The sequence below is a fragment of the Nycticebus coucang genome, chromosome 9, assembly GCF_027406575.1.
Source record: "Nycticebus coucang isolate mNycCou1 chromosome 9, mNycCou1.pri, whole genome shotgun sequence".
NCBI classification, from domain to species: Eukaryota; Metazoa; Chordata; class Mammalia; order Primates; family Lorisidae; genus Nycticebus; species Nycticebus coucang.
The window spans coordinates 105,807,515-105,819,820 of NC_069788.1; the positions used below are offsets into that span (position 1 = coordinate 105,807,515).

The window sequence follows — 12,306 nt, forward strand, 5'->3', positions numbered from 1 at the left end:
GACTTCCAATATGGCATTTATTATATACTGAAATATGAGAATCTATTTATTCAATCATCTCTGCTCTGATAAACTGTTTGAAAGGATTTTTGTTGAAATTTTGGAATTAAAGTTACCTCTGAAACTCTTGATCTAGCACCCTGTATTTAAAACCTCATGTTAGTTTCTAAGCCAAGACTTTCATTCTGCACAGAAGTCTTTTAAAAACTGGCTTGAGGGTAATTGGGTAACTTAATTTCATTGAGAAAACACCAAAAATAAAAACAAAAAGCTGGAATCAAATAAATCTAAAGTCAAACGGTTTCTTTGAATCAAAAAAGAAAGTGACTATATCTTTGACAAATAGTTACTTAATCCTCTGAGCCTTGATTTCTTAATCTGTAAAATAGAGGTAATGCCACCAGTTTAGCAGTGTTGTGAAGACCGAATGAGCTGATATACTAAGTAGCTAGCAGACTGCCTGGACAAAAAACAAAAACAAAAACAAAAAAACACTCCCACATCACATCAGATAAAAGTATGGGAGCTTAAGGATGAAAAGTCAACCACTGGAGTGATTTTCAGAAACATTTAGTAACCTAAGATTGAAATTTGTATCAGACACTTTTATAACCTTTATTGGTAGCACTTGTTGCTCTATAAACTCAGATAATGGTAAAAGCAGTCAGATTCCACGTCTCACTGCACATGATCATTGGGATCAAGAGATTTATTCTTAAGGAAACTGCAGCTAGCTTGATCTAAAATCCAAATTGCCCTCCCTAAAGTGAAGCTCCCAGGGGTAAGGACCAGATAAGGACACAGTTTGAGGACCCCAGCAGCTTATGGGGTCCAGTGGTAGGCCCATCCACATTTTGTCTCTGATCTGCCAGTTGCAAGGCTGCCAACTTTCCTGTTAAAAATTGTAAGCCCCCCACCACACACACACACACACACACACACATCTTTTTAACTCTCATTTACAGGTCTCCGTGCCTCGACCACTTACATAGGAGAAGTGCTAGTTGGTGGTAGCACAAGGACTAGACTGGGTCCTCTGGCTCTAAATTAGTAATGCCCATTATAACCACCAAAGAAAGAAATGCAGACTCCTGGTGAGAGGATGGAATGATGAATCTTCTACACCATGATAAATACCAACAAGGATGGAGAAGACAACTCCATAAACTGATTACAGACGACAGTCATTATTCATGGTTATGGAAACTACAGCTCTGGAATTATTTGTGCCTGAAAACCTCTCCCAATACTTTTTAAGTTCTCTTTTATGCCCTATTCTCCAGCCTTTCCTGTTTAGTTCTCTTCCTTTTCCTTGTCCGTCTTGTAAATCTATGTAGAGACCTACCAAGTTCCTACTTGCCTATCTCCCTGGAGATCTTAGAAACCCTTTAAGCTCCTTCTGTCATTGCCAGACTGCGAACCCTCCACTACCCACCCCTCGCCCTCACCTCTCACCTGAGTTCACCACGCATTTCTAATTGGAAATGGCAGCAGACTGGCTTTCAGATGCTGTATATCAAACTCTCACCTTATCCTAGAATCTGTTTCTCTTGTATGTCTCTTGTCTTGTTATTAATAAAATCATAACATTTTTAGTCTAGAGACCCTCACTTCTATCCTTTGTATCTAACCAGCTGACAACACCCGGCGATTCTATCTCTGAACTGGCCTCTGGTTTCATTCTCATCACCTCCCTATAATCATCATCACAGATCAAGTCCTAAACAGTCTTTTCACTGGACACTTTCAACAGTAGCCTGCGATTAAATAGTAGCCTGATATTGGTTGTCCTCAAAACCATTGAAAAACACTTTCAACAGAGCCAAACTCGTCGCCTTAAAAATTAAGCTTCTCAACATTTTCACTTTCTACTCAAGGCCCTTCGCTTCCAAAAGCAATCTATCATCAGGATGGCATTCCCATGTCCTCACTATAGCCCTGAAGTATGTGGAAGTAAAACAAGCCCAAAGTCGGACACGTGGCTATCATGACCATGAAGCAGATACATATTAGGCAAGACCCCATGCACTCCCCATACACCTTCACAGGGATCTGAAAATTGGCATTATTATAACCACCTGTGTTACAGAGCAGTCACATTCAGCCACAGACTTAGTTAGAGAAAGAGCCAGATCCTGAATCACACACCACTGGCTTTTAAAACCTGTGTTTTCCATGCTATTTGACAGTGTCTGCCTTCTCTTTTTTGCCATTTCTTTGGTCGAACCGAGTCCCTCACTAATTTGAGAACACATCTTGTATTTCATGCCTTTGATGTTCTAGCCATGCTGGTATCTTCATCTGCCCTGTTCTGTCAATCAAAATCTGACCCACCCAACATAAGTACAATTCAAAAATCCCTACAACCAGCAATATTCCTACCCTCCTCCCTCTACAGCTGATTCTGCTTTAAAACAGATTTATAGGTGTGATTCTCATTTCCTCCTTAGATGCCAACCTTCTTCATATCTCCAACAATCCCAAGGGAAGTGCTGTTTCACAAGTATGTGTTGAATTTAAATTATCACCATGACATTTTCTACTCTGAAATTTTCAATTAGTAGTAGAATAGTAATTAAGAATCAGAAGTGGATTTGAAAGCCCATTCAGCCATTTATTAGCAGTGCTGTCTTGGGAAAACCCTGTATCCTCTTTAGATATTAGTTGCCTCAATTGTAAAATGAGGATATGAACAATGACTACCTCATCCCATGGCTGTCAGCTGGTGAGGAGCTAGTGTTAATTATTCTAGTGTCTAGCACCTGTTACATCTCCAGTCAATATTAGTGGTAAGCGATGCAAAGGCAGTAATATAAGACGATCTTTGAAAGCTAGGGTCCTGAGTAAACGTAGGAAGTAATAAGCTATGCCATTAAACCATCTGCCAAGAAAATGGACTAGGAAATATCAACTGAATTACAAGAGGTTAACTGAAGAGTCAAAAATAGACTATAAGTCTTAATTGCCAATCATTTCCTGTCATCCTGAGAGTGAATTGGCTCCAGGATAAAGGTTAGCTTGGTGGGATCAACAGGGCTTATCTAAATGTCTGTAAGTGATTTTAGCCTCCAAAGGTGTCATCGCAGGCCAGGAAATGACAGGTCTGGCTGGCAGTATGGTCTTTGAGGCTAATCTAGTTATACAGTTCCTTCTCCCATCTATCTGTGAAGCACTAACAAGTTGCAACAGCAGTGGTGACAGCATTAGGATCTAAGCGTGTGAGTCTGTGGAGTGGGTGGCTAATGAATTTCCCATCAATATGCTGAGCTTCCAAGCCTTCCGCATACAGCCAGGGATCTAAAATCCATCATCTATAGCTTCAGGGAGTCAGTGAGTTATTTCTTGCCCTGTTGCACTGAACAATACCCCAGGAGTAATGACTAGCAACAGTGTAAGCGGTGGCTCAGTGAGAGAATTCACCCGGCCGATGATGTGAAGAGAGGCTTGCCGTTAAGCCCTAGGAGCCACAGCACTCAACTGACCGTGCCTAGAATTTGTCTTGTTTGTTGCACGTTAGATGCGTATTTCTATAAAGCCTCTGCTACCCAGAACTTACTCAGCCTGTTTTATAACTGCAGAAATAAACAGTGTATGCCACCAACCTGCATTTCAATCAGTAACATCCTGACTCCTCAGAATTTTATATTAGTTCCGTTGAAATCTCAGAGGCCTGATTGAAGTTTATTAATTATTAAAAAATATATATAATGTCTCATCTGAATTTAAACAAAAAGTAAATTGAAAAAAAAATTCTGCAAGGACCAAGAATATTTAAATCTATCCCTGACTGAAATCTCACTCCATGCCAGGAGTTACCTAAGAGTATACATCACCTCACAATGTGTAGAAAACCTAATTTCTTGTTTTTCAATCACTGTGGTCTTGTAAACCTTCTCACTCTAGGCAAGCCCAGATTGACCACAGTCCCAGTGTGTAGCATTTTGCCTGGCACGTCGTAAGTATTGAATGTACATACTAGGAATAATACTTGTGAGCTAAATTCTCTTAATCTAAATTTTCAAAATTCATGTGCTGTGCCCTTTGAGAATTCCGAAACATAACTGTCATCGTTTAACAGCGTAAGGGGCACTGGTATGAAGGATAAATGAGCAGGATATGGCCACTTGGCCTGCGCTTCTCATAATTGCCTACCAGTCATAAAATATTTTCTACACACTCTCAGTTCAATTTTTATGACCATATTATTGCAAATTCCATCTGTACACTCAATTTATAATTCATTTTCCCCCTTCATGATTTGAGGAATCAAAATCTATGAAGTGGGTTTATTTACATTTATGCCTTTGGGCTCTCTGTTTCCTAGATGGCCCCAGCTACTCATCTGTACACACTCCGGCTGTGCCCACCTTAGGACCTTGGTTCTCATAAGGGTCCTTTTTGATCTCTGTAAACCCCCAAGGATAGGACTAAGCCCTTCATGTTATCTGGTGTTCATGGTGGCTCTAAAGCTGGTTTCAGTCTTATCTCCAAGGGCTGGGCTTTGCCCCCGCTGCTGCTTGGTGGTGAGGCTGGCATCTTCTTGTTTGCTTTTTCTTTTCTTTTCTTTCATGTCCTATTCCTTCTTCTCCCTCTCCTCCTTCCGTTCCCTCCTCCCTCTTCTCCTCCCCCTCCTTTTCCTTCTCCCCTCTTTCCATTATCAGGCAAAGTGCTGTATTCCATTCCCCATGGTTAATACAATTAAAGAAGAAACTTCAGGGCAGGACAGGTTACTCTTTCTCTGTGGAGTGCTGAGCCCTTTGGAACATTATACTAAGGGGGATAGAAGCACAATGCGTCCCCTCGTAACACCAGAGATACTTAGCACAGTACAAGTAGACACCAAGGGAGCCACAGGGCGTTACTCACTCCTTGGGCCTAAGCCAGGCCTCTCTCAGGGGGAATTAGGTCCTTCACTTTATGCTAAAGGACTTTGTCTAAAACTTCCAATTGTGGATCTTGCTGATTTATCAAGTTTGCTTTTGATCTGGTAAGATAGAATTGTGTTTAACTTTGGCCAAAACAATCTCAGAAGACTTATGAAGATATTTAACACGTTTCTTTGAATTGTGAAACACTTTCTGCCACTCACTGAAGTGTGTGTATGTGTGTGTGCTCCTCTAATGTAGCCATCACCTCCTTCATCAAGACAACTACCGTTCTTTACCAGTGTAGTCCCATGCTGATAACAAACATTATCTCATTCCATCTTTAGGGAAGCCTGACAGCATGATATTTTAACCCATATTTAAAAGAAGAGGAAGCGGCTCAGCGCCTGTGGTTCAAGCGGCTAAGGCGCCAGCCACATACACCTGAGCTGGCGGGTTCAAATCCAGCCCGGGCCTGCCAAACAACAATGACGGCTGCAACCAAAAAATAGCCGGGCACTGTGGCAGGAACCTGTAGTGCCAGCTACTTGGGAGGCGGAGACAGGAGAATCGCTTGAGCCCAGGAGTTGGAGGTTGCTGTGAGCTGTGATGTCACAGCACTCTACCGAGGGCAACAGCTTGAGGCTCTGTCTCAAAAAGAAGAAGAAGAAGAGGAAGATGAAGCTCCAAGTGGTGGTGTGACTCACTTAGAGTCCAATAGCTCAATTGGTACTGACAAAAATGGTATTTAAATCCAAATCTTTTGGTTTCAAATTAAGCACATCTTTCTAAAATGGCATTCGGCCCCTCAAAACCATGGGTGGAATCAAAGAAAATGGACTGAGATACAACTAGCACAGGAAGAACAGAGAAAATACACACCAACTTGCACACACACCGCTGCTTCTGGTCCAGCTTACGGAAGCAGACACTTTGTCTAATCCTCACTTCCACTCCCTTCTCCCACCTTCTCCAGCTCTGCTGGGACGGCACAGCCAAGCTGTGTGCTGCACAGAGAGTGCCCAGCAGGCCCTCTCCACACAAGTGGCTAATGATCTGGAAAAGCTCCTAAGCCCAGAAAACCCAAAGAGGCCTTTTCCACTAAGAACAAATAGCAACAAAAGGCAATATAAGAGTCACCCTGCCGGGCACAGCACTGCCTGGGAAACAAAATTACATCTGTTGGACACTTTTGTTGTTTTCTTGTCCTTTCTCTCCTGACTTGCATTGCCAGTCTTAAAAACACCAACATTCCTCTGTACTGCATTGGAGATCCCCCCTTCCCCCCCCCAGATAGTGCCTGAATTAAATCCAGGGATAAATCTGAACTAACAGCCACCTGACCTCACCAAGGACTAACCCAGCAGATGTTGATGGTTCACTGTAAATATCCTGCATCGAGGCAGCCCAAATGAAGCAGCCAGGTGGCAATTTATAGATGCAATAGATGTAAAGAACAGGCCATTTCTCATCATTCAGGTCTGCCCCCATTTATTCTCCAGGAGGTTCTTTGAATGCAATAAATTATAGAAAAACAATACTATATAAACAAACAAATAATAAATACCCAATTTCCCCAAATACAACATTGAGAAAATATTGCCAATCTATTTTTAGAGAGTCCAGCTTGTGGAAGGGGAATGCTTTGTCATTACGAAATGAGGGTCAGTCTAGGCAACTGTCTTTTATCTTCTCCTGTTTTGTTGATGGAAATATCTACATTTTAAGTCAGGAGGGAAATAGTGAGAGAAGGTTATAGACTCTTGTCAACCAAAACAGATGCCCTGACACATAAACTTTCAGTATTTCTGAAAGGCTCATAATTAAAAAATGAATCTAAGATGATTTACTGTAAATTATGCACAGGAAGAAAAAAATTAATAGAAGTCTTTTTTTTTTTCCACCTAACATTTACTATATAAAGAGAGAAGCTAACTGTTGCTTAGTTTTCCTTGACCTTCTGTTTTGTGGATGGTAAAAGGAGGTTGTGAAGAGTTACATGACAGCAATCACAAGCAATTCATGCTAATCCCTTCTCTAGTCCTAGTCTATTTTTTCCACTGTTGTGTAAATATAGGTGAGTGTAACATGACACAGTTCCCTACAGCCCAGATATGGGGTCAATAGGCAGATGTCACTCCCCAGTTGACAGCAGCTTCCTAGTTATGAGCAGATTAATGCCTCAACAATAGATTTCAATGCAGGGAAACTTACATTTGAAATAATAATTTTATTTTTTTCTCATGGAAAAAATATATTTTTTAATTTATTTCAGAATTTTACAGAGGTACATACAAAAATACTTCTATCCTAAGATGTACTCTCTTCACAGAATCTCATTTCATGAATGGATACTTCAACAAAGTGATTTTGTCTTTTTTGAACACAGTTCATACAAGTCATAATTGATACAGAAAATACTGCATCATGGAAATGTGACCTAAAACTCAAGAGCTGTTAGCTAACTTTGGACAAACAATTCCTAAATTATTTTACTCTCTGGGATGTTATTTTTGGTAAAAATTCTTGTTTTGTTCAACACTCATTGTCAAAATCTATTTAACCCCTAGGAGGCCCAGATGCGTGGGAAAATTTTTCATTTAAAAGAAAACAGCAGAAAGGAGAGCCTGTCCACTCCCATAGCCAGAACAACAGGTAATCTAAGCACATTCTGAAACAGGAAAACAATATGCTCAGATATCTACTCAACTCCTTACTTTCTTTACCTCAATTATTCACCCTAGGCCACAAATGCCTTCATTTTGCCCAGGTCTTCCTCACCCATTCCTGCCATCCCAAACAGATCAGTCATCCACTAACCCTCCTTTCTCTCCAACTCTCCAATCAAACTCCAAATTCTGTCACAGGGGCTGACCTTAGCCTGGTATGAGAAGATCACAATAATACTACTTAAACTAATTAGTATTTGATTCAAAAACTTGCAGTGGAATGTGAGTTTAAGGAGATACCTATTTTCCTAAAGAGGTTTTAATGTGAGGGGATTTTAGCATGACACAGGAAGAGAAATGAGAAATTTTAAGCATCTGAGGAGTGACAGCATAAATCTTAGCATGGCATGATAAATGTGTAAGGTAGGTCCATGACATCCCACTTCTGTGCACATGGCAGACATGACTAATGGAAGCCAGATTTCTGACCTGCTGGATTTGCCCACCACCCTTTCAGACTTCTCAAGTTAAACCCTGAAGTGAGCAAGTGAGAGAGGCATTGAGAGTTGGTAAGCAAGATGAAGCCCACTTTCTTCTCCTGCTTGGAAGACTGTTCTAGGCTTGGCACTCACCTCAGAGTCAGACTCCCTGTTGTTCTCGGAAGAACATTTTCTCTTCCCTCAAATGAGCTAACTCGGGGTGGGTGGTAAAAAGCAATTATTCCAATGACAGCATTGATGCTGCTTAAAACACTTCAGGAATTTTAGGAACTGCATTCAGCACCAGTTTATAAAACACAAGTGTTCTCGGGTGGCGCCTGTGGCTCAGTGAGCAGGGCACCGGCCCCATATGCCGAGGGTGGCGGGTTCAAACCTGGCCCCGGCCAAACTGCAACAACAACAAAAAAAAACACAAGTGTTCTCTCTTTGTCTTTGCCCACCAGCTCACAGGCTAATGTAGACTTTACCTATCATTTTTGGCCAGCTTTATTAACATGACCACCAATCACCATGCACCACCAAGGATCCAAAATACTTTTGGATTGTTTTCCACAACTAACAACAATACTCAAATCATAAAGCTTTGCTGCCACGTCACCCCTTCCTGTAGCACATCTGCAGTCAGATCCCCACCCTGGAATTTATTCTGCTGCTATCATCTGAATATGTCTCCTAAAATTCATACATTAGAAATTTAATCCCCAGCACAACAGTGTTTAGTGCATGAGGTCCCTACCCTAACAAATGAATTGATGGCAACCTAAGAAAGGTTTTCTCACTCTCTTCTGCTATGTAAAGAGGTGGAGATTCTCCCTTCCTGAGGGCTCAGCATTCATCTTAGAAGAAGATGACAGGGCCCTCACAAGACACCAAACCCCGTATCACCTTGATCTTGCACTTCTCAGGCTCCAGAACTGTGAGAAATACATCCCTGTTCTTTATAAATTAGACAATCTTGAGCATTCTGTTCTAGCAACACAAAACCATGTTTAGACTCCTGTTTTCATCTCTTCACATCTGTCATCACTTTTCCTTTTTCCCCATTGGGTTTCTCTTCTCTTAGGCAAACTGCAAGGCGCAATAAAATCTTTCGGCTCCTGCTCAATCTTTTCCACTTTCACTAATGGCCCCTAAGCTCTTTTCTTTGTTGAGTAATTTTCTTTAATATAAGAAAACAAACCACTCAACAAACAAAAACACCTTTTACAGATTATAAAAGTCTTCTAAAAGTATTTTTATCAGTATAGATGGCTTCATTTCCCTGACGCATCTACTTAAATGCCCCAAACACAAGGCTGGTTTTGTAATCAAGCCTTTCAGTCTTCTGCTTGGATTCCTTTATTCCTGAGTGTGACAAGAAACCTGTTCTCTTCAGGATAGAAACAGAAATAATGGAACTAAAAAGGTTTCAAATGGCCAGCCCAGTGTTTTTCAACCTTTTTTATCTCATGGTACACTTGAACCTATAGTTAAATTTCCATGGCACACTTCAATTATGTGGATCAAAAAAAAAAAAAATAGAAAAAATATACTTACCATGCTTTGAACTTACATTGATCAAAAAAAAAAAAAAAAGGTGGGGGGGTTAGAAAAAAGTTATTGTGCTTTGAACTTACTTTGAAAATAATTTAATTAATGATCATTAAACATTTTTGCAACACACCTAAGATCTTTTCAGGGCACACCAGTCCAGTTGAAAATCACTGGACTAGGCCAATGAAAGAGCTCTATACTTTTTCCATGTCACTTTTGTACCAGAGCCAGAGTCACTTTTGTTCTTTTTCCTTTCTGAAAAAGATCAGGTATATCATTTCCTAATACTAGCTTTAAATAAAAATCTGCTGGGATTTCACAGAATGTTTACCAACTGGCAGAATCACTGGAGCTCGGCACTCTATATTTTATTATTATTATTTATATTACGATATGAATTTTCTGATATGTTTGCTTATACAAGGAAATATACTATGTCAAATTTGATGTGTATGCTTATGCAGAGCACACACACTAATGAACACAAGCAAATATCCGTTACCTCAACCTCGGACTACGTTTAGAGGCATTCGCTTTCCAAAGACGAAAGAAAGGACAGCACTTTATAATGGCATCATATACTGAAATGTTCTGGCCCCTCCTACAAGTTCCTAGGATCTGCATATTAATTTTATTAAAAAATTGCCAATTTCAAGTAAACAGTCATAAAATAAGCAAACCTCTCTCTTAGAAGCAGAGATGCTCTACAAGTCACAAATGGAAAGAGAAATAGATAAAGTAGCAACACATTATCTGACTCTAAAAGATGCTCGTGGCAGTGCCAAATTAAATTTTTCTCAGTAAGTCACACTACACAAAAAAAGTAGATCAATCACCGTGAAAATGGAAGTGAGCTAGTAATAACAGCCTACTTAGAGCTGCCATGAAATAGTCATTAAGTTATATGCAGCATAAATCTCACAAAGTTTTGTAAATTACGGTGATTCTTAGAGGCCAAATAAAGACAAAGTGCACTAAGTATGGCTGACTTTCTCTTTTCTGCTTGGCATGGCTTTTTAAAATGTTTTAGCTCACACTCACGGCACCATATGCTTCCCGAAGCGTTTCAGGAAAAATTGAAAGTTTAGAACTCTATTCGAGACCCCTGTTCTACATTTTGGAGATGAGCATTTTTAATTAGCTCTTCCTTGGGCTTCTAAGCACAGTCTTGCCCTGATTTGTCTCCTACCTGATCCAGACAGGTCTCCAGTGCAAGCCTGCTTCCATTTCCAAGGCACAGGTGCCAAGCAGGTGCTGGGGACAGGCACTGCTATAGGAGCTGAGCTTCCTGCTCATGATCCCCGCCTGCCTCCCCCAACTCTAGAGACCAGCAAGAAACTGCACTACCTGCTTCTCTCTGTAGACCTGCACATTAGCAGAACTCAGATTCAAAGAGTCTCAGTCCATGCTGCTTCCCTTCCTTTTTGGAGGCTGGTAGCAGTAATCCCAAGTTGATCTTTTTTCTTAACTGCTTTTTCCCTCTGCTATTTTAACCGAATTCTTATTGCTCCAAATTAAATCCATTCTTTCTAGCCTTGTCATTGCTAACTAATGAGAATAATTCCTCTCTTTGCTCTCGGTGGCTGCACTTGAGGTACTTACGGATGAGAATCATGTCTTTCTTTAGCCTACTTTCTTAACTGCAGACTGCACAGGTGATAAAATGGGCTAATTGTTGCTATAAAAATATTTTCTATCCTCATAATGAAGTAATTTTTTCCTTCCAAATCATTTTAATTTCTTAGACTTGCACTGTGTTCTTATGATCTACAGGGACTGAGGTGTATTTTCTACTGGGTTCCTACATACAAGGCCTAAAGCAAAACGTTGGGCACAGAATACGCATGCCTGACTCCAGTCCTGGTCACTGTGCTTGCCTCTCTGCCCCGCCCATTCCAACATTCTGACCTCACGTTTTTATCACATGTTCCTTATGTTTCTATAGTAATGTTTGCAGCCTAGAACCGGGGTCATCAAAATGTAGCCTGAAGCCTATTTTTTAAAATAAATCTTGAAATACACTCACATGCATTAAAAAAACATATTGTCGATTGCAACTTTCACATTACAAAAGCAGAAATGAGTCTCTCTGAGACTGTACGACCTGCAAAGTCCAACATATTTACTATTTATCCCTTTACAGAAAGTTTGCCAAATCCCAGCCTAGGAGATCCTTGACTTTCCACTTGGCTCTGTGACTCATACCAGGTAAGATCCACACCAGGTAAATCTCTTATTTACACCAAAGCAGTCTGCTAAATGGTTTTCTATCGGCCAAGCCACACGATTGGGAAAGGGAGTCTGGAAGGAAAGAATTTCTTTTTCTCTTTATACACATGGGGCAGAGGGCAGTCTTTAATTCCATCCCCCCTTGAGGCACTGCGTGAGCATGTTGGTTCACATCTGAAAGCCGTTTTTATAAGCATGGCCACCTTTGCCATGTCTCTCTAGAACATTCTGCTGCATTTATCTCACTCACCAACGCAGACCACCAAGAAGACAAAAGAATCCAGGCCGAGGCCCAGTACTCACTATGTGAAGCTGGAGGAAGTCGCCAAGTCCTGGAGCACTGTCAATGCGGACCAGGATGCCGTCCTTCACAGTGGTGCTGAAGCCCACGGCGAGGCGGTCGGAGCGTGTGCTGGGCCTGTCATTGGCCGGCCAGGTGTACAGGATGAGGCCACCGCTTTTCCCAAAGATGTACGTAGCGCCAGCTGCAGAAGCAAGGAGAGAGAGAGA

The 12,306-nt window shown here is 41.0% G+C and overlaps 1 protein-coding gene across 18 annotated transcripts in view; it reads right to left on the minus strand.

Annotated features, from left to right (window-relative positions):
* The window catches only part of NRXN3 (neurexin 3), a 1,789,915-nt gene that overhangs the window by 405,596 nt on the left and 1,372,013 nt on the right, over window positions 1-12,306 (minus strand). For all 18 annotated transcript variants that reach the window (XM_053602374.1, XM_053602388.1, XM_053602378.1 and 15 more), the window contains one exon: window positions 12,100-12,281. In XM_053602374.1, coding sequence (XP_053458349.1) covers window positions 12,100-12,281 — 182 coding nt within the window. The remainder of the gene's footprint in view (window positions 1-12,099; window positions 12,282-12,306) is intronic.